Consider the following 22,888-nt stretch of genomic DNA (forward strand, 5'->3'; position numbering starts at 1 on the left):
CTGTCATCCTTCCGAGGTCGGCAAAAAGAGTACCAGATAACTGGTTATAGAGTGATAACTGGTTATAGAGACGCGCCCACTGAAAATGATGCAACCAGCAGCCGGGTGGCTGCACTCGATCCACCCACCACCACCAGCGGTGAAACAGTACGTAATTAATAGACACATAATCACAGCTTCACGGCTTTTGTGGAGTCTTGTGTCTTTGGGGTCTTCTGGTTATTTTGGGTCTTTGGGGTTTTCAGGGTCTTTTGGGTCTTCATGGTGTTTCGGGTTCTTGGTGGTCTTAAGGGTCTTGGGGGACCTAAAGGGTCTTCAATGGTCTAAGGGATCTCAGCAGTTTATAGATTTGAAAGGTACATTCCAATAATGCGTAATTAATAGACTAGATGCAACCGGTGTTCAAACAGTACATAATTAATAGACACATAATTACAGTTTCACAGCTTTACTGAGGTCTTCGGGGTCTTCTGGTTATTTTGGGTCTTTTGAGTGTAAGTGTCTTCAGGGTTTTCAGGGTCTTCGTGGTCTTCCGGGGTCTTGGTGGTCTTAAGTGTCTTGGGTGACCGAAAGGGTCTTCAAAGGTATAAGGGATCTCGGAAGTCGAAAGAGTCGAAAGGTATATTCCAACAATGCGTAATTAATAGACAGGAAGCAACCGGCGGTCAAACAGTGAGGTATTATTAATAGACACATAATCACAGCTTCACGACTTCCCTGCCCCGGACGGACGCTACACGGATAGTGTTTTTCGGATATATATATATATATATATATATATATATATATATATATATATATATATATATATATATATATATCCCTAATCACATTTCTCACCCATAAGTGGAAGGATTAAGCAATCACAGCTCTCACCGAATCAATTCTCCCAGGAGGCTAGGATTTCCATACTATTATCATACTATAACTATCAGAATTCCAGGGGTGCACCAACCATTGCTGCATAAATTCTTACGAAGAGGTGGTCTCTGCCATGTAACCATTCTGGCTATGACACCTACAAGCAGCTTCATTGCTTCTGATGGGCAGCCTTGAGGACAAGTGATATTACTAAAAAGAAGAATGCACTCGACGGATACACTGACTCATGAGTTTGTGCATTACTTTTTGGGAAAAGTATAGTCTGTACGTTGCAAGAAGACTATAGATGTTTATGTGGTGTGTATCTAAAGGGGTCTAACAGGTGTACAGAGTCTACAGCAATGGTCTACAGGTACAAATGGTCTAAGGTGTCTAAAGGGTGCAAAGGTCTAAAGGATCAAAGATGTCTAAGTGGTTGAAGCAGTCCAAATTGTCGAAAGGGGTCTATAACAGTCTTAATGGTACTAAAGATCTTAAGGGTATGTTGCTATTGTAGTTTGGGACTAAAGTGTATTTGGGGTCTGAAGGGGATAAAAGGTCTAAAGGGTGAAGGGGTCGAAAGTGTCTAGTGGGTCTTAAAAGGTATAAAAGGTCATAGAATGTCTAAAAGGTCGAAAGGATATGTTCCAATATAAGTTAGGGGACTTCGGGATCTAAAGATCTAAAGGTGTCAACAGGGTCTACATGGTTTAAAGTGGTATACAGGTCTAAATGGTCAAAGGCATCTGAAGGGTCTAAAGGGTCAAAAAGGTCTAATGGGTCTCAGTGGTCTAAATGGGTAGAAAGGTTGTAAAGGGGTCTAATGGTCTTTCAGGTCCATGGTGTCTCGGGGCTATGAAGGGGTTGAAATGTTATATGGGGTCGAAAGGGTGTAAATAAGTTTAAAGTATGATATCCCTTATGTTTCAGAAGGCAGGCAATAGCCTCTTCCCTCTCTTCAGACCTGGACAAAATCACAAGCTGGTCAAACAAGTGGAACATGTCTTTCAATCCTGACAAATCTCACACTCTTACTGTGTCTCTCCGAAAAGACCGACTGGACAACCCTCCCATATACTTTCTCAACAATCCTCTCCAATAAGTTTTGTCACTCAAGCTTTTGGGTCTCACTATCTGCCATGATCTTTCTTGGGAAAACCACATTTCCAAGCTGGCCTCCAAAGCCAGTCGCCGACTGGGCATCCTCCGTCGTGCAAAGACCTTCCTTGGCACACCTGAGCTCCTCACCACATACAAGGCTTTCATCCGCAGCTCAATGGAATACTGGTCCCCCCTCTGGGCCGGGGCTCCTGCCTCACACCTGGCTCGTCTTCACGCTGTTGAAACCAAAGCTTTCAGAATCATTGGAATCTCCTGCGATGTAGCTGACTCCGAGGGCCTTTCACTCACTCACCGCAGGCAGGTTGGTGGTCTTTCTGTCTTCTACCGACTCCTCTCTGGCCTTGCCCCCGCAGCTCTCTCTGTGCTCTGTCCCCCCAATATTCCTTCAGGACGCACAAGATCTGCCAGAAACCCTCTTATGGTTAAACTGCCAAAATCTAGGCTCTCTGCTCACCTTCACTCTTTCATTCCCCTTTTCTCCCGCGTCTGGAACAAACTCCCCCACTCCCTTCAATCCCACTCCTCCATCCAGGTCTTTAAAACAGCTGTTCACCACCATCGCTTATCTTCCCCCATCCAAAACCTTGATCTTTTCTACCCCCGCTAATTCACCCCAGATACACTTTTTTGAAATTCCAACTTCTTTCCTGGAAGTCCTTGCAGTGTCCATGTGTTTTAAACCTCTCCCACCTCCCCCAAGCCCTCCCCCTCCCACAGTTCTCTCGATGTCCCTGCCCTCAAATGTTGTGTTTGTGTCCTTCCCCCTCTCTCCCCATCTTGTCTACCGCTCCCCTCATTTTGTGTTTTATGTGTCGGTTTGACTTTTTGTGCGATTAATGTTAGCTCTTTCACGAGCCTCGATCTTGTATGCAAAAAAAAATAAAAAAAATCTTGGCCTTCAACTCTGCTGTTGGTGTTTACCCCATCTCAGTACTGTTCCTTTTGTCCTGCTGGATCCTGATCCTTGCAGTGTACTAGTAATATCTCTTCCATGGGCCTCGAGCCTTGGCTTCTTATTTCTTGCTTGGCGATATGCTCCATCTATACAAGGCCACTCACTATATGTCCTGTCATGGAGTATCATTGCCATATTTGGGCTGATGCTCTGGCCTGTCACCTATCTCTTTTTCACAGAATCCAGTGACATGCTGCCATTCTGGTGGGACAGGAGTTGGCATCATCTCTGGAACCTCTCTCAGTCCGCCGCTTTGTTGCTTCTTGTGCCTTTTCTGCAGATATTACCACGGCAAGCACTCTGAGGGTCTCTTACAGGTTGGTCTTACATTTTCAATTTCTCTACACGTTTGATAGTTTCTTCCAATCCATACACTGTATCTGTCCCAAGGAGTAAGATTATGAGGCATTCTTCTATTTTTTTTTCCCCGCACCAGGGTATGGAAGTAGTAGGGGTGAAGTTTTCCTACTTTCTTTTGTGTAGCCCCCACCTCAAGTGGCTTTAAAGGCTTTGTGGTGGGCGATATCTCATTTAAAAAACCTGCTAAGCCTTTACTCAGTTTATTATTGATTCATTGATCCAATATAAGTTTACCGATTTGTTTTCCACCGTAAAAAAAAAAATCAGTTGCACATACGAATTCTGCAATATGGCTGTATTACCCGAAAACACAGAAAATCCAAGCTAAATAAAGGCAAACCATATGGGTTGACAGGTAGGAAGACTGGAGGGTGTGGGATAGGTAGGGCAGAATTTAATTTTACACCCATGACCTACCCATGGGTACCCCAAGCACATATGCAAAATGTGAGTGAAAATGACGAAGCAAACAGGATTTTGAAGAGAACAATTATGGTGCGAGTCAGCACCTCCATCTGATGTGCATCCTGTTAGTGTGTTTGTCGGCAAGATAACCCGACACACATGAACAGGTAGAATCCTCAAATCTGGCATATAACATCATATTGTATACAAAAATGGGATTATCTCAATTCTCATCTTCTGGCCACAACGTGAGTAAATCTAGTTCTAAACTAAATTTCATTTTATATTTAGCGAAGGTGGATGGTGTGTACCCCGGTTTAGAATAGGTATACCATATCCCTGCGTGTCGTAAGAGGCGACTAAAAGGGTTGGCGTCAGGAAGGGCATCCGGCCATAAAAACATTGCCTCAAAAAGAGAACCATGACAATTACAACTACATATGGGCAGGGTACAGCCCGAAGTACCCCGTGGGGGACCCCACTCCCTCTCGTCAAAACTCAAGGTGGGGAACCCGATCGAAGCAAAGGTGGAAATCACTCCATTTATGACGACGAAATGTCTGATGCCCGAAGTGGAGATCGGTTTCTGAGGTTTGGGACATGGAATGTAGGGACAATGACAGGGAGATCAGGAGAAGTGGTGGAAGTATTGATCAGAAGAAGAGTGGACATATGTTGTGTGCAAGAGACGAGATGGAAGGGAAGTGGTGTGAGAATGGTGAAGGGTAGGCAGGGACAGAAATACAAGTTTGTGTGGCAAGGGTGCCCGGAGGGCGTGAATGGTGTTGGTGTCCTGTTTTCTGAGGAGTTTGTAGACAGTGTGGTGAGTGTGACTCGAGTGAGTGATAGGTTGATGATGGTGAAAATGATGATTGGAAAGCTCTTGGTGAACGTCATCTCGGGATATGCTCCGCAGGTTGGTCGGAGCGATGAAGAGGACAAGTTCTGGTGTGCGATAGAGAAGCTGATGGAAAACGTGAAAGATGAGTAAGTTGTTGTGGTGGGAGGAGACCTAAATGGACATGTGGGAAGGAGTATGGACGGTTTTGAAGGAGTTCATGGGGTTTACGAATATGGTGTGAGAAATGGCAGGTTTGCGCTCCACCGAGTGCTGTTCTAGTTTTTAGTGTGACTTTAAAGTTGAACTTGTCTGAAACATTCACAATATGAAGCTGTGTGCCAAATTTGGTGGGCAATTCTATCTGCTATCATTATATTCTGCCGACAAACAGACGGACAAGAAAGACGTCTTGCAGAGCAAAATCCCGGCAACAAATTTGACCTCAAAAATAATTGGTGGTTGAATTTAGTGACTAATATGCAAATCCTGTTCATATTTCAAATCAATCAGATGAAAATTGAGGATTTTAGAAACATCACCCAAGTTGTTGACCATTGGTTGGTCTATGTTGACCCTTTGGTTAATGTTGACCTAAAAATTAATTGTGGTTGAATTCAGTGAACTGATATTCAAATATTCTTCAAATTTCAAGTCAATCGGATAAAAATTGAATAAGAAATTTGGAAAAAGTAGTTGACCTATGTTGACCTTTTAACATAAAAAATAAATAGCATTTTGTCGGACCTCGAAATCTACCATTTGGTGAGGTTTCGTAAAGATCGGTTTGAAATTGTGTCCTGGAGGCAAGTATAAGCGAGCGGATTGACAAACAAACACACAAACAAACAAATTGGAGTGATCAACATACTTGTCAATTTTTATTTTTTTTGCCAAGTAATAACACACGCGACTAACCAATATATTTGAAAGATCTTCGATTCTTGCTGGCTAACAAGGAAGTTGTCGTGCATTGCAATGTACTTGAACATCCAAATAAACAATAGCTGCCATGGAAACAGCAATTTGGTAACATGGAAAATTTGCCCGAAGTGTTTTCCATGATGGAATGTTGTGCATAACAAATCTGGCTGATACATTTTCTAATTGCGGCCTAATATGGGTTTTACATGTTTTGGATGACATTGACCTTGACCTTTGACTAATTTTATACACATTCCGTATACTACACATATATACAAATAAGCTGTGTAAGTTTCAATTTGATATCTTGAAAATTTTCTGAGGTTTGTCAATAATAAAATCACAAAAAATATCCCATTTGATTAAAATGGGGGTGAAATTGTTGTCATGGACACCGTTTTTTCTTTGCTATGTGGGACTTTTATATTGACCATGTGGGACTTTTCCCCTTGCCACATGGGACTTATTCTATCCCACGTGGAAATTTTTCTTCTCCATGTTGGACTGCTCCATATGCTACCAACCAAGTTGAGCAGAACTTGAAAAAAAGAAAGATTTAATTAATTATCTTCTGCACACTCTTAGCTTGGTATTGAAGTGGTCTTTTGATGACTGGTAACCCTCAAGTGTTATTGCTGAAGGTCCTCAGACAGAGGTCTAATGGGGTATATAGGGTAATAGGGGACTTGTGTTTCTAATGGAGTCAATAAAGTCTACAGGGTTTAGGGGTCTTCTGGGTCTTAAGAGTTTTAAAGTGTCTCAGGGGTCTTGAGGGTCCTAAGAATTCTAGGGGTATTAAGGGGTCTTCTTATGTAAAAAAATATAATTCCCTTTTTAAGGCCATTTTCCCTGCTAGAGCGGGGGTTAGTCTTATGGGCCCCATGACAATCATCATGGTTCCCTTTTTGAGGCAACGTTTTTATGGCCGGATGCCCTTCCCGACACCAACCCTTTAGTCGTGTTCTTACGACATGCAGGGATAGGGTGTACCTATTCTAAACCGGGGCACACACCGGCACTTCTTAAAGAAGGTCTTCTTAAAGGGACTTAAAGAGTTTTAATAGGTCTTAGGGGTCTAGAGGGTTTTAGGGGTCTGAAGGGTCTTAGGGTTATAAATGTTCTTAAGGGTATTTTGGATCTTAAGGAACTTTGGAGTTTTGGAGGGTCTCAGGGTTCTAAAGGGTCTAAAGGGTAAAAGGGTCATTTGTGAAGGGTCTAAGAGATCTAAAAGGCTGATGGCTCTGAAGGTCTGCATGCCTAAAAGGTATGTTCCAATAGTCCACAATCAATAGATAAATTAATAGACATAGTCAAGATCCAATAATAAGTAATTAATAGATGTACTCACGGACCAACTCACGTTCAAACAGTGCGTAATTAATCGACATACTCACATGGGTCGACCAAGAGTTCACCTCGAGACCAGACCGAATGAAAATTCTTCGCAAGTTAAAAACACACAAATTGGGTCGTCACAATACTCACGCACTTGGCCTACAGCCACTTCACGAGTAACTATGAAATTATATCTTATTTGACTACATGTGCAGGCTGATTGCTTCCTAAGTGCGTTCTACAACATTAAACATGAGGACTTTGTGTCCTCATTTCATGCAAGCCTGTACATTAGCTAAATGCTGCTGAACCAAACACTCATTCTGATTTCTGTTTTTTATTACTTGGGATGCACTGCCATGCAATGTATATTTTCAGAGGATAAATGACAAACCATTTACATGTAAGTTACAGACAAACAGAAATCTCTCTCTACATTTAATGCATATAAATTGACAACATGAATGTTCATCCAAATAGATGCATAAAAGTGCAGTATACAGAACCTGTTATGCGTGAGTTGTGGTTTTTTCCGGCCTTCCAAGAAAGTTGAATACTCCTGTTGCTTATGATGGAAAACTGCAGGTCATTTGGAGGGTCAGGTCGATCTAAGTGGGGCAGATGGAAATACATGGAGCCAGAAGAGGTTGGGGAAATACTATTCCAGTGAAATGAAGATATGATTGAATATTTTTGTACACTCCAGAATATTTTTAGACATTGTTAGAAAATAAGGTAAATATGGTTGATACAAATATATTTAGGAATGATAAATGCTTCTCCTCAAGGTGCACACAAATAAACATACATGTGACACATATGCAAATGCTTGCCATTTCATGTGTACTGTTTCAGCTGTTCCTGAAATGCAATCCAAATATATTTCAGAAACTTAAATGATTTATAGTCAAGTTTAGTACCCTCTATTAACAAAAGCCAAACAGTTCAATCTTGGTTTCATCAGACCACAGAATCCTATTTCTCACAGTCTGAGAGTCCTTTAGGTGCTTTTTTGCAAACTCCAAGCGGGCTTTCATGTGTCTTTCACTGAGGAGAGGCTTCCGTCTAGCCACTCTGCCATAAAGCCCAGATCGGTGGAGTGTTGCAGTGATGGTTGTCCTTATGGAAGTTTCTCCCATCTCCACACAGGATCTCTGGAGCTCAGCCAGAGTGACCATCGGGTTCTTGGTCACCTCTCTTACCAAGGCCCTTCTCCCCAGATTGCTCAGTTTGGCTGGGCGCCAGCTCTAGGAAGAGTCCTGGTTGTTCCAAACTCCTTCCATTTAAGAATTATTGAGGCCACTGTGCTCTTGGGAACCTTCAATGCAGCAGAGATTTTTTTGTAGGCTTCCCCAGATCTGTGGCTCGACACAATCCTGTCTCTGAGCTCTGCATGCAGTTCCTTCGACCTCATGGCTTGGTTTTTGCTTTGATATGCATTGTCAGCTGTGAGACCTTATATAGACAGGTGTGTGCCTTTCCAAATCATGTCCAATCCATTGAATTTACCACAGGTTGACTCCAATCAAGGTGTAGAAACATCTCAAAGATGATCAAGAGAAATGGGAGGCACCTGAGATAAATTTCAAGTGTCATGGCAAACGGTATGAAAACTTATGCCAATGTGATATTTGTTTGTATTTTTAAATAAATTTGCAAAACTTTCTAAAATCCTGTTTTCTCTTTGTCATTATGGGGTATTGAGTGTAGATTGATGAGGGAAAAAATGAATTTTAACGATTTCAGCATAAGGCTGCAACATAACAAAATGTGAAAAAGTGAAGGGGTCTGAATACTTTCTGAATGCACTGTACATTCATCCTTCCCTCACATTGGGTCATACATAAGATATATGAAGCTTCAGAGATTTCAATTCAACCAATTATGGCTGGAATACCACTTCACCGATGCCATCATCGTTATCACCCTATATACCCCATGTGGAGATGATGTTCAATTTTTTTTGTTGAGCAGTTTTGGAGAAAATTATGTTAAATTTTTTTTCTCTCATCCAATGTGGCTGCCATACCATGTGACCAATGATGTCAGAGTTAACAATAAAATATTCCCCATTGGGGAGTCCCTCCTATGTTTAAAGTTTCACAGCAATCAGACAAGCTGTTGCAGCAAAAACCATTTTAAAAGCTGTGTCCCCTGAGTTTGATCCAGTGGAGATAGTAAGAGAGGGAGGCGCTACAGGTGTTCCCGACAATTTTATTGTGTTTTACGGTTTTCTGTTACTGCAGTCTCATGCCCATATATATTATTAAATTATATCTTTCTAAGTTCGCGCACGTGTGTTTGGTTTCCATCTTTCCTGCATTAACCAGTTCAGTTAATTGAAAACTCCTTGAGTGAAATAAATATATTAAGGTATTCCCTTTGGCTAAACACACATGTTTAGACCCAGAGGTGTGTCAAACTAGCGTTCAGTTGGTACACCATCCAAATTAAGTTTTAAGCCGGCTATCAGTGGGATATTGACTTCCGGAGAGTACAGTTCGATTGTTAAATTGCTTTCCGTTTCGGAGGGATTGTACACATGACAATATGACTCATAATCGTATCAGTAAAATTACATACCAATGACCACGAGCGAGGTGCTTGTCAGATCTTCATCAAGCTCAGTTTTTGCAAGGCACGTATATTGACCCTGTTGCTCTTCTGTAACATCTGAGAGCATCAGGATGGATCCGTCAACTGTAGATCTGAAAGGAAACCAATGCATTTGCTACTGCAAGTCTGGCCTTCCCATTGTGAGTTTGAAATCTACTTTATGAGTTTGCCTAATATAATGAGCCTAATATATTTTTGCTATTTGAACCCAAAACCCATCCCTGAAAAACATGAAGGTGGTAATTTGAAATATTTTGGTTGCTTTGGAAAAAAATGGCAATAAGTTCCAAAATTATTATATCAATATTTCTGTCACCCTATAATGATGTGCAACATTGCTGTTACTCCATAATGATATGCAAGAAAATAAGTAAAAATTGCAGTGAATGGGTGCACACAATAGCAGCTACATAATACCATATTCACCCACTATGTATATATATATACATTCACGGGGGTACGTTCCTGGAAAATTCCGTGAATGCCAAATCCGCGAATGTTGGGGCATTGTTTGAATGGTAAAAAGGGGGATAGGTTCCCGGCGGTTCTTGATTCATACTAGAACATTTTATAATTTTACGAACATGAATTCACATCATCACAGTTTAATTTAAAAGGCTTATAAATAAAATGAAAGCAAACCATTCCAAAAAGTTAGCTCACTCTGTCGCTGCAAGTGTCATGTTATTTTATCGAAAATGAACCGTTTTGTTTTGCTTCGATCTTGCTTGATTCCGAAAGTGTGTCTTGATGCCGGAAATAGTCACCGTTTCAACTGCTTCGAATCCAAGCCTGAAGGAAGACACGACACTCCTCATTATCCAACAATGATAGACATTGAGTTTCATTTGCAAAACTTTAAACTTTCTAGCATCACAGTCCTTGTGTTGGAATATTATTTTATTTTAGATCCAAAATAAAAGTTCATTTTTACTTACCATACTGTGAACCAGTCCTTGCTGATCAGCGTAAGATTTACACCATTTCCCCAAAGTGTACATCTTGCATTGATCAGCGAGGCTGGCTCACAGTATGGTAAGTAAAAATGAACTTTTATTTTGGATCCAAAATAAAATTGAAATTCCAACACAAGGACTGTGATGGCAGAATGTTTAAAGTAATGCAAATGAAACTCAATGTCTATCTTCGTAAGATAATACAGAACACCGTATCTTCCTTTAAGGTTAAACTCTGAGCAGTTAAAATTGCAATTATTTCCGGGATCGAGACGCGCTATGGGAGCACACTTTAATCATGTGGATTGTGATGTAATGTTTTGTTCCTGGCCTATGCTTGTGGTTTTGTAAAAAGAGAGAGAAAAAAAAATCTGCCTATCGGTGTGCCGATTCCGATTATTAAGTGATAAATAATTACGTCATAGTGCATTGTGCTCACATGACGTGGATAACGGATCGGCACCGTGCCCACAATTGACTGATTGACGTTATTGAGTGGCTGAGAATTGATACATTTTATGTCCCTCTCTAATCGATTGGTGTCGCATATCGAACGGCATTGAACATCCTGTCATTTTTAAATGAGTGATGACGAGCTTCCATGTGCTCATTCGATATGTTATTGATGTATATAAAATGAAACATTTCATACTTATCTGATCGTGTGAAAAGGAAGTTTTAGAGCAAATACAGTACAGATAATTAATTTACAAAATGCAGTACAGAAGTTTTTTGTGAAAAGGAAGTTTTATACAAAATACAGTACAGGGAGTCCCCGGTTACAAAGGTATTCCGTTCCGAACAACATTCCTGTGGGAAGTAAATTGATCAGCCAAAGTTTGATCAACCGGGTGAAACAGAAAATAATTGCAAGTAATGCAAGACTTCAGAATCGTGCAATAAAATGATAAGCTTCATCCTGATGAAGCAGTCACTTACACGGTAGGGAGGAAGGAAGGAAGGAAAGAGGGAGGAAGCCAGCGTACCAGGAAACAGAAATGCAGTATGTACCTGTAACGTACCTTTAAGTTTAAGATAACGTGTTATAATGGTGCTGTTAAATACTGCATGTGAAATGTGATCATTTTGCTTTTTCCCAGAATACTGTCCATCCGCCTTTGAAATGTGAAAGAATAAAGTCAACTGATGCACACCTGGGATGTAAGACGTCAAGAATTACTTTGCCAGGAAGTACAGTATGAGCCGTGGCGTTTTCCTTTGTCATCGCAGCTGTTTCTAAAGCAATTGGTTAATTTACTTAAATCGCATGTGCTTTCGAAAGGTATGTTGTTGCTCTTTGTGAGGTTCAAAGCAAAATAAATGAAATAACACAATTTCCGAGGCGTTTACCGTATTAACATGTTTTTCAAATTACCGAGCCATTCTTTTTACATCTCACGACGATTGTAAGCTGCTTGTAGAGAATAATGATCATGCACATCTTCTTGAAATATCCATAATGCAAGGTTGTTTTTTTATTTTGTTTATTTAAATTCGCCCTAAACAAGGGTAAAAGCTACTCAACGTTTTTGGGGTTGTATACAGGACAATTTGTATTGGGGAAAATCCGTAATCGGAGTCCAATCGGCCGGTGCAGATTCCCGAAAAGTAGTCGATGTCTGCATGTGCCGATTACCAGTTCCGATATCAGCCCTGCACAATAACACACACACACACACACACACACACACACACACACACACACACACACACACACACACACACACACACACACACACACACACCCACACACACACACACACACACGTCACATATATATATATATATATATATATATATACGTATATATATATATATATATATATATATATATATATATATACAGTCGTGACCCATAATTCCGAACGCCCCTCATCTCGAACTACTCTAATTCCGAACCGTAAATTCGAGAAAATTTTGTCCCTAATTCCGAATGTATTTCTATAACCGAACCGCCAACATAGAGTTAGCGTCGTTCATATTTCCCGCCGCGAGCGTCGTTCATATGAGCGTCGACAATGAACTCTGCCTGGAAGAAACTCTGGCCTGATTGTGTTGCAGGGAGAGATTTTGAAGGCTTTGAAGAACCTATTGTGCCTGCTATTGTAGCATTGGGTCAGTCCATGGGCTTGGAGGTGAGTGAAGAGGATGTGGGGGAGTTAGTGGAGGATCACAACAAGGAACTCACCACAGAAGAACTTCAGCACCTCCACAAGATGCAGCAAGAAGAAGTGGCAGTGGAAATTTCTTCAGAGGAGGAAGAGAGGGAGCTAGTGGTAACATTTCCAGTGCTGAAATTAAAGAACTGTGCTTCCATTGGTCTAAAACACAGGCCATTGTTGAAAAGTGGCACCCTAATAAAGCAGTGGTTAACAGGAGCATTAACTTGTTCAGTGACAATGTGATTGACCACTTCAGAAAAATTAAGAAAAGTCGCCAACACCAGGCAACTTTGGAGAGGTGGTTCTCTAAAGAAAGCAAGCCTAGTGAGCCCCAACCCTCTACAAGTGGTGTTAAGAGACAAAGAGAGCAAACACCAGAAGCACAGTCATCTGATGTTAGCTTGGAAGGTGCCTCACCTTCCAAACAATAAAACCCACTCCCTCCTTCCTCCTCTCCAGCTTCCACATGTACCATCAGAACTCTCCACTAAGGTAAATGCAGTTATTTTCATGTTAGTACATTTATTTCTTGTTTTTATTATTATTATTATTTGATATTTAGGGCATTTACTCATCTTATTTTACCTTGAATCATGTGTATTTGCAGTTAACAGTGTCTTGATAATGGGTTTTTGGGGTCCAGGAACGGATTAATTCACTTTCCATTATTTCTTATGAGGAAAATAGTTTCTAATTCTGAACTTTTCCCAATCCGAACTGCCGCTGGAACGAATTAAATTCGGATTTAGAGGTCCCACCGTATATATATATATATATATGTAGCGGTTACCGGTAGCATGACACAATTACCCTGCACCGGCCGATGACGCGAGCGGTCACGTGTCCGGACTCGCCCGGGCGTGTTGAGACTTGCCTTTACCGGGCGAACGCTTGCCTTGCATACCACGCCCCGTTGAGAGGCGTGGCTTATCTATTTGCATACCACGCCCCGCCTGAGAGGCGTGGATTTTGTGTGTTGAGTTTCGGATATATATTGCCGCCCGTTCGATGGGCTGATTCAGTGCTTTGGAGTTCGTTTGAGTGAGCTGGGAATAAATAGCTCAGAGAAACCTAATTCCTGGCGTCGTCCATTTTGTCCGATTTTATCGTGCGAGCGCAGCTCCCACATATATATATATATATTTATATATATATATATATATATTTATATATATATATATATATATATATATATATATATATATATATATATATGTATATATATATATATATATATATATATATATATATATATATATATATATATATATACATACATACATAAATATATGTTGATATATATCTCTTTCAACGCAATCGTATATCAACTCCCACCCACCTTAGGACATCTGCTGGAACCTCTAAAGGTTCCACAGAAAGTTTGGCGGGGCCAGTCACAAAACTGAGGGTCGGGGATGGACAGACAGACAGACACTCCTTCTTTATTAATTTATTGCATAAATATATTGAATGTGACTCCAAAATATAGAAAATATTTGTTAATAAAAGTATAAATTAAGTGTATCCTTGCTGTTGATTTCCTGGTGCAGGACCTACGATTGGAGTTAAATTGTTTTCCACCACAATTACAGAAGAAATTGTCATGAGAAACACAACAGAGAATGCATTCAGAAATCATCCTTTTGAAAGCTTTTGGACAATGAGGATCTCATTTAGGCCCTCACAATACAAAGCTGTGTTGTTTGCCAACAAAAAAATCCTACCTTGCTGTGGAGGTTATGTCCTTGTTGTCATACTGCCACGTGATGGTGTACTCAAGGCTGGGGTCATGGCGCAGTGAGCAATTTAGGCTGACATCCTCTCCCCTACGGACAACTGTATATTCTTCGAGGGGGTCCAGTCGCGTTGGTTCTGCAGAAAGTGAAACAATGGATTTTGAGGTAGAGAGGGGTCAGTAAAGAAGTAATGTGTAAGAGTCCAAATTAAGCAATTTAGTAGTTTATAAACATGTCACGTGGAATTGTGGATGAGTATTGTGACAAAATTGCAAATTTATCTTCTAATCTATGGGAGCAAAGCATCAGTGTCCTTAATAATGATGCAACCAGCAGGCACTGCACAATTTTATGGATAGGGCCAATAAATTAGATATTTCCAAATATGTAAATAGAGTGAAACTGAAGGTGGGAAGAATATATTAGGCAGAAGTGGCTCGTGAATTAAAGATGGACGTTGAGTCAATGACCTAACAATTTGTAATCTGTCCTGATCAAATCAGAATCAAGGGTTACAAAATCCAGAGAATACACATCGTGCCGTGTGGGGCAAACCTTTGACTTTGAGGTGTGCAAGAATTTGCATTGAACGCAAATCATTCCTCGCCACACATGTGTAGCTTCCAACGTCCGTTTCCTGCACCTCAGGGATGTGCAGCGTGCCATTGCTGAGGATTTTGTAGCGTGGTGCTCTTAGCATACTTCCTTGCACATCCTTAAACCTGTGAACATTAATCAACATTTGCTAAGAATATGGATATCCTCATTTCTTTTCACTTTCCATTCAATAATTAGATGCAATAATTCAAGGAAGATTCAATAATTCAGATAATATATTAATCACGAATGAATGATCTTACTTAGAGGATGCCCCTAAAATGGCCGCACCGATCTTGATGACCTTTTCAGTGATTGGGCATGCTTTATATAATAATGCTCATTATCTGCCCATCCTACTCATCAGCCAACTACTTATGAATATATTATGTTTTATGAGCGCATCTTTCTTTCAGATACAATTTTTGACATGTTAGTCTGCTGCTTTGACATGACAACCTGCTGCTTGTGTACCTCCGCCATTAGCGAGACCATGGAGTACTCAACAATCCACTACATCTCATGATTTTTGTGTGGCCTTTGGCAATTTAAGGGTGGGCCGTTATGATGTTTGCTTCTTCCCGTCCACTGTTAAGCTCTGGAAATATTTACCATCTTTTTTTTTTTTTTTTTTTTTGTATACAGAGTCGAGGCTCGTGAAAGAGCTAACATTTATCAAACAAACAAATCAAACAAACAAGCAAACAAAGTATATAAAAAGGGGAGCGGTCGACAAGATGGGGAGAGAAGGGGAGGAAGCACACAAACACAACATTTGAGAGCAGGGACATCGGGAGATGTTTTTGGAGGGAGAGGGCCTGGGGGGAGGCAGGATAGGTATAAAACGCAAGAAAAAACCAAGGACTTCCAGGAAAGAAGTCAAAAGTCACCTCAAAAAAGTGGATTTGGGGTGAAATTAGCGGGGGTAGAAAAGATAAAGGTTTTGGATTGGGGAAGATAAGAGATGGTGGTGAACATCCGTTTTAAAGACCTGGAGGGAGGAGTGGGATTGAAGAGAGTGAGGGAGTTTGTTCCAGAGGCGGGAGAAAAGAGGAATGAAGGAGTGAAGGTGAGCAGAGAGTCTTGATTTTGGCAGTTTAACCATAAGAGGGTTGCAGGCAGATCTTGTGCAACCTGCAGGAATATTTGGGGGACAGAGCCCAGAGAGAGCTGGGGGAGCAAGGCCAGAGAGGAGTCGGTAGAAGACGGAAAGACCACCAACCTGCCTGCGGTGATTAAGTGAAAGGCCCTCGGAGATAGCGTCATCGCGGGAGATTCCAATGATTCTGAACGCTTTGGTTTCAACAGCATGAAGACGAGCTAGGTGTGAGGCAGGAGCACCAGCCCAGAAGGGAGAGCAGTACTCCATTGAGCTGTGGATGAAAGCCTTGTATGTGGTGAGGAGCTCAGGTGTGCCAAGGAAGGACTTCGCACGACGGAGGATGCCCAGTCGGCGACTGGCTTTGGAGGCCAGCTTGGAAATGTGGTTTTCCCAGGAAAGATCATGGCAGATAGTGAGACCCAAAAGCTTGAGTGACAGAACTTCTTGGAGAGGATTATTCAGAAAGTAGATGGGAGGGTTGTCCCGTCGGTCTTTTCGGAAAGACATCGTAAGAGTGTGAGATTTGTCAGGATTGAAAGACATGTTCCACTTGTTTGCCCAGTCTGTGATTTTGTCCAGGTCTGCAGAGAGTGAGGAGGCTGCAGACTGCCGATCTGAGGGATGAGGAATGGAGCGGCAGAGAGTGGAGTCATGAGCAAAGAGATAGAGAGGATTTTCAAGAGAGTCAGAGAGATCATTGATGAAGACCAGAAAAAGCACAGGGCCCAGAACACTGCCTTTTGGAACTCCAGCCTGAACAGGAGGAGGAGATGAGAGAAATCCATTCAGGGCCACATGTTGACTACGACTAGAGAGGAAGTCCCCCAAACATGCGTGGAGATTTCCATGGATACCAAAGGAGGAGAGTTTGGTGAGCAGAGCGGGGTGCCAGACCGTATCGAAGGCACGTGATATGTCGAGGGAGACAGCTCTAATTTCCTGTTTGGCATTGAGGACCTCGATCCATTTTTGAGACAGCAGAAGCAGCATGTCCAGAGTAGAGCGACCTGGTCTGAAACCAAATTGATGATCAGAGATCAAGCCATTGGAGAAGAGGAAAGATTTCATGTCCGAAGCAATGATGGATTCCATGACTTTGCTGATAATTGGGAAAAGGCTGATTGGTCTGTAGTTGCTAGGATCTGTTTTTGCACCTTTTTTGTGCAAAGCGGTGATGTTGGCTGATTTCCATGCAGATGGCAGTTGACCTTGAGCAAAAGAGAGGGTGAAGAGAACAGAGAGAGGGAGTGAAAGAGCGAAAGAACAGGATTTTAGGACCCGTGGGCTGATGCCGTCATGTCCAGTTGCAGAATCAGAGTCGAGGGTTGACAGAAACTTTTCCACCTTGTCAGGAGGAAAGGACACGGAGTCCAGGAGCAGCCGGGTACGACTGGGTATGGTGGGTACAGAGAGGGATGGGTTTGGGACACAAGATTTAGAGGCAAACACAGAGTTGAGGCGTTCAGCTTTTTCCCGTGCGGAGTCAGCTGTGTAGCCGTTTGAGGTAAGGGAGGGGATGGAGGGGGAACAAACACCAGAAACTGATTTGAGCAGATGCCACCAGGATTTGGAAGAGGGAGACAGATAAGAGAGTTCGGTCTTGAGAACGGAGAGATATTGTTTCCTGGCTCTCCTGAGGGTGGACGCACACTTGTTTCGGGCTTTGTGAAAGGAAATGAGATTTCCTTCCGTTGGATTTGCTTTCCAGGAGACGAAGGCAAGTTGTTTCTGGGCAACAGCCTCACCACAAGATTCCGTGTACCATGGACGGGAGGAAGGGTATGACAACTGAAGACGAGATGGGATAAATCTGTGCATGAGAGAGAGCAATTTACTTTGGAAGAATTCCCAGGATGAGTTGATGTCAGAGGTGGTAGAGATGGGAGACCAGTCCAGATGATTGATGGCTGCTTGAAGACCGTGCCAGTTGGCCTGAGGAAATACAAGACTCGTCGTCGCTGAGCAGGCTCCCTGAGAATGGTCAGAGAGATGTCCACTTTAATAAGCACATGATCAGATGATCCGATTGGAGCAGAAGAAGAGCAGCAGACATTTTCAGGGAAGTTAGTCATAACCAAGTCCAGAAGAGAAGATGCTCCGTTGACTGAGATCCGGGTCGGGAAATTGACAGATTGTGTCAGTCCCAGTGAGTCGCAGAAGTCCTTTGCTGAGGAGCCATGGCTGGTGAGAGCGGTAGCCACACCCAGCCAACTGGCATGGTGACAATTGAAATCACCACATATGAGGAAGAGAGAGTTGGGATGAGTAGATAGAAGTTGGTCCATCATATCAGACAGCGAGATGTAGATGGAGTCATCACTGTTTGGTGGACGGTACAACACACATATGAACAAGAGGTGGGAACGATGGGGAAGCCGTAGCCAGAGGTATTCCTGGGGGTGAGGTGGAGAGAGTGCAGTGCAGGGCGAGTGAGGAAGAGAGTTTTTGATAAAGATAGCAACCCCACCTCCAGGACGAGGCTCAGGTCTATCATGCCGGAGGAGGGAGTAACCCGGGAGAGATACTAAGGAATCAGAGACATCATGAAGGAGGAAAGTTTCTTTTAAGCAGATCACGTCTGGTTTGACAGAAGCAACCTGTATGGAGAGATCAGTTAAGTTTGAACGAAGGCCCCGGATGTTTGAGGTCCATACCGTTAATGAAGAGGAAGGGGGAGCATTGGATACAGAACAGGGGGGAGGAGGGGTAGGGTAAGAGGTGGAAGAGGTAGGGAGAGCTGTTGCAGGTGTGTCAGAGATTTCAGAATAGCTCGGAGAAAGGGAAGGATGGGGCGGACAAAAGGTTTGATGGTGATTGGGTGAGGCACAATGAGGTGTTATTTGAGGAGGGGGAAGAGCGAGGCAGAAGGTTGGGGGAGATGGAGGTGAGAGTTGGAAGGTGGAAGAAGCGGGGAGGACGCTTTGAGGAGGGGGAGTGAGAGGGGGGAAATTGAGAAGAAATGACGGTGGGGAGATTTGAAGGACAGGGGCGAGGGGGGAGTTTAGGAGGGAAGGGACAAGGGGAGGGATTTGAAAGGGATGGGATATGGGGGAGATTTGGAGGGGAGGGGCGAGGGGGAGTCTTGGAAGGGAGGGGTGAGGGGGTAGTTTAGGAGGGAGTGGGCAAGGGGGGAGATTTTAAAGGGATGGGTGATGGGGAGGGTTAGGAGGGGAGGGGAAAGGGGGAAGATTTGAAAGGGATGGGTGATGGGGAAGATTTGGAGGGGAGGGGTGATGGGGAAGATTTGGAGGGGAGGGGTTATGGGGAAGATTTGGAGGGGAGGGGTGAGGTTGGATTTTAGAAAGTGTACGATTATTGGGAAACGAACATTTCTTGCAAAATGAGTTTCTTGTGATCTTCGAGTCAAAAATACGTTTAAGGACGCTGGATGGAGGATGGAGTGCAGGAGAGTTTAGGGAATGCAGAAAAAAGGCACTATAAGAGATGGAATTTTTTTTTGGGATGAATAGATTTGGTGAGCAAGTCGAAAGCAGCCTTTTAAAGAAGAAGAAGAAAAAGGTGTTATAATATACGACGGAATACAGAACTTGAGGGGAAAGTGTAAACATTGTAAGGTTAATAACAGTGAAAACTATCTGGGGAAACACGTGGTCGAAGAACGAACGAACGAATAAGAACGAATAAACGAATGAGAACAAAGAATAAGAACAGAGAAGGAAATGTTTTTTTGTTTTTTTTTTAGTTGAGATTTACACAAGGAAGTAGGCTATGGGGTGAAAAGACTGGGAAAAGCAGAGAACGAAAGTTATTGGAGCACAAAACGACGGACCGCTGAGAGAAAAACAAAGCTTCAAGGTTGTACACTGTACAAGGCCTCAAAAGACACGGCACGAATTAACACGATTTTCTATACAAGTAAGAAAGATTTGCACCGAAAATCTTCCTCGGGACACAATATACGTACACACACCATAAAATAAATACAGTTATAACGAAAATACAAATGGGAACAATTACTTCACTTCGATTTCGATGGAGAGCGTGGAGAGCTGCGAATAAACAAAACCTCGCCGGCAAGACCGGAAGCGGAGGTGTAATATTATATTCCCGTACATATCTCGTACATAATTATTATATTCCCCATGGAGAGTTCTCCACAATGAGCCATGTCTCAATCTTTGTCCGTATAAAACAAATTGACACAACCAGGAATCTCATGTCTTTCCAAACACTTATGTTATGACATTACCTTTTTTTCCTTTTTTTTTTTGTATACAAGATCGAGGCTCGTGTAAGAGCTAACATTGATCACAAAACAAAACAAACAAGAAAGAGCAATCAGAGATTGCAAACCCTCGCCAGGATGTATTTTCAGTGGTTTTTAAGGCTTTTGTATTAAAACAAATATGGCGGCCGAACCACGTGACCGATGACGTCATCATTATTTTTAAAATAAACTAATTTATTCATAGATTATGCTCAATAAATTTCATCTTGATCAGATGAAGTTTTGTACTTGTCGAATTATGATGTCATAATGGAGGCACCTATGACATCATAATTAACATAATTATTATATTCCCCATGGAGAGTTCTCCACAATGAGCCATGTCTCAATCTTTGTCCATATAAAACAAATTGACACAACCAGGAATTTCAGGAATGAAGGCAGAGATTGAAAGAGGTGGATTCGGGGTGTCTTAACGGGGGTAGTAAATATCAAAGTTTTGGATGGGGGAAGATCAGATATTGTGGTGAACAACTGTGTTAAAGACGTGACGGGAGGAGTGGGATTGAAGAAAGTGTGGGAGTTTGTTCCAGATGTTGGAAAAAAGAGGAATGAAAGAGTGAAGGTGAGCAGAGAGTCTTGATTTTGGCAGTTTCACAAGAAGAGGGTTGCTGGCAGTTCTTTTGCATCCTGCAGAAATATTTGGGTGACACAACACAGACAGAGCTGGGGGAGCTAGGCCAGAAAGGCGTCGGTAGCAGACAGAAGACCACCAACCTACCTGCGGTGAGAGGCTGAAAGACCCTCAGAATGAGCTTCATCGCGGGAGAAACCAATGATCCTGAAATCTTTGGTTTCTACAGCGTGAAGCCGAGCTAGGTGTGAGGCAGGAGCACCAGCCCAGAGGGGAGAGCAGTATTCCATCAAGCTGTGGATGAAAGCTTTGTGTGTGGTGAGGAGTTCAGAGGTGCCAAGGAAGGACTTCACATGACGAAGTATGCCCAGTCGGCGACTGGCTTTGTAGGCCAGCTTGGAAATGTGATTTTACAAGGAAAGATCATGGCTGATAGTGAGGCACAAAAGCTTGAGTGACAGAACTTCTTTAAGAGAATTGTTGAGAAAGTAGATGGGAGGGTTGTCCAGTCAGTCTAGTCCAGAGACATAGTGAGAGTGTGAGATTTGTCAGGATTGAAGGACATGTTCCACTGGTTTGACCAGTTTGTGATTTTGTCTCACATGCAGCATACACCTTTACCTTCAGCTTCAACGACACTCCCCTCCTCGTCAGCACGCCACTCAGTTCCCGAAACTGCTTCCATGCACATCTCACTCTAGCAACCGTCGCAGAGTCTGATCCACCTTCTCTATTCAGCATGTCTCCTCGGTAGCAAAATGTTTTCACACCTTACAGCTTCAATCAGTCTCCAATATCCAACTCAACATTTCCGCCATCTGCAGCTACCTTTATGCACACCTTACACTTGAATGTAGCTGCCACACTGGTTAATGACCCTCTCAGACCACTACATTTTGGATGAACCCACTCAGCGCACATTGTACATTGAAGGGAGTTCACTCCGACACCCTTCCTGTGCACAACACACGGCCTCTTTCCAGTTCTTTCCACCTCACCTTCGTCTTTCCGATATTCACCTTCAGACCTTTCACCTCCATACATTCATTTTACTTGTTCATCTTCTCCTTCAGTCCATCCATACTCTCCTCCTTTATGTTCTGTGCCAGCACCTCCATCACAGCTACAAATAATAGTGGACTTAGTACCGACCGCTGATGCACTCCCACCTTCAACTCAGACTCACCACTGTTCCCATCCTTCATCCTTACAGCTGTGCACGCTCTTTCGTACATTGCCATCACTACTCTGATCAACCATTCCTCCACTCCTAACTTCCTCAATGCCCATGTCACTACTTCGCGTGGAACCCTATTGAATGCTTTCTCCAGATCAACAAACCCAAGAAACAACCTCTTCCCTCTTCTCCATGTACTTCTCCTGCAACTGCCTTACAATTAAAATTGCGTCTGTCGTTCCTCTTCCTGGCATGAATCCAAACTGCATTTCAAACATGATCTTCACTTTCTTCCTCAGTCTCCTCTCCAACACCCTTTCCAATACCTTCATTCCATGCTCTAATAACTTTATCGCTCTATATGAGCCACAGTCCAGAGGGTCACCTTTCCCCTTGTATAGAGGGACGAGGGTACTCAGTTCCCAATCCACTGGAATGTGGCCTTATTTCACCACCAGATTACAGATCTCTGTCATTCTCTTCACACCCTAACTTCCCGCTGCCTTCACCATATCTCCCACAACTCCCGTCGGCCCTCCCGCTTTTCTACTCTTCATTGCTTTTATCGCTTCCTCAACTCCCTTCTCAGTTATCTTCTCTGCCGGTCCTCCATCCATTGATGAGACAGCATAAGCAGCATGTGCAGAGTAGAATGACCCAGTCTAAATCCAATTTGATGATCAGAGATCAAGCCATTGGAGAAGAGGAAGGATTTAATATCAGAAGCGATGATGGATTCCATGACCTTGCTGATGATTGGGAGCAGGCTGATTGGTCTGTAGTTGCAAGGATCTGTTTTTGCATCTTTTTATGTAAAGCGGTAATGTTGGCTGATTCCCAAACCAGATGGTAGATGACCTTGAGCAAAAGAGAGGGTGAAGAGAACAGAGAGAGGGTGAGATAGAGCGGCAGAGCAGAA

The 22,888-nt window shown here is 42.6% G+C and overlaps 1 protein-coding gene across 10 annotated transcripts in view; it reads right to left on the minus strand.

Annotated features, from left to right (window-relative positions):
- LOC137438712 (neuronal cell adhesion molecule) overlaps positions 1-22,888 on the minus strand; it is a 509,305-nt gene that overhangs the window by 52,731 nt on the left and 433,686 nt on the right. For all 10 annotated transcript variants that reach the window (XM_068134001.2, XM_068134010.2, XM_078767193.1 and 7 more), the window contains 4 exons: positions 14,826-14,992; positions 14,259-14,406; positions 9,384-9,508; positions 7,307-7,408 (listed from right to left, as the gene is read on the minus strand). In XM_068134001.2, coding sequence (XP_067990102.2) covers positions 7,307-7,408; positions 9,384-9,508; positions 14,259-14,406; positions 14,826-14,992 — 542 coding nt within the window. The remainder of the gene's footprint in view (positions 1-7,306; positions 7,409-9,383; positions 9,509-14,258; positions 14,407-14,825; positions 14,993-22,888) is intronic.

Source organism: Myxine glutinosa, chromosome 1 (genome assembly GCF_964187855.1).
Source record: "Myxine glutinosa chromosome 1, kmMyxGlut1.1, whole genome shotgun sequence".
Taxonomy (NCBI): Eukaryota; Metazoa; Chordata; class Myxini; order Myxiniformes; family Myxinidae; genus Myxine; species Myxine glutinosa.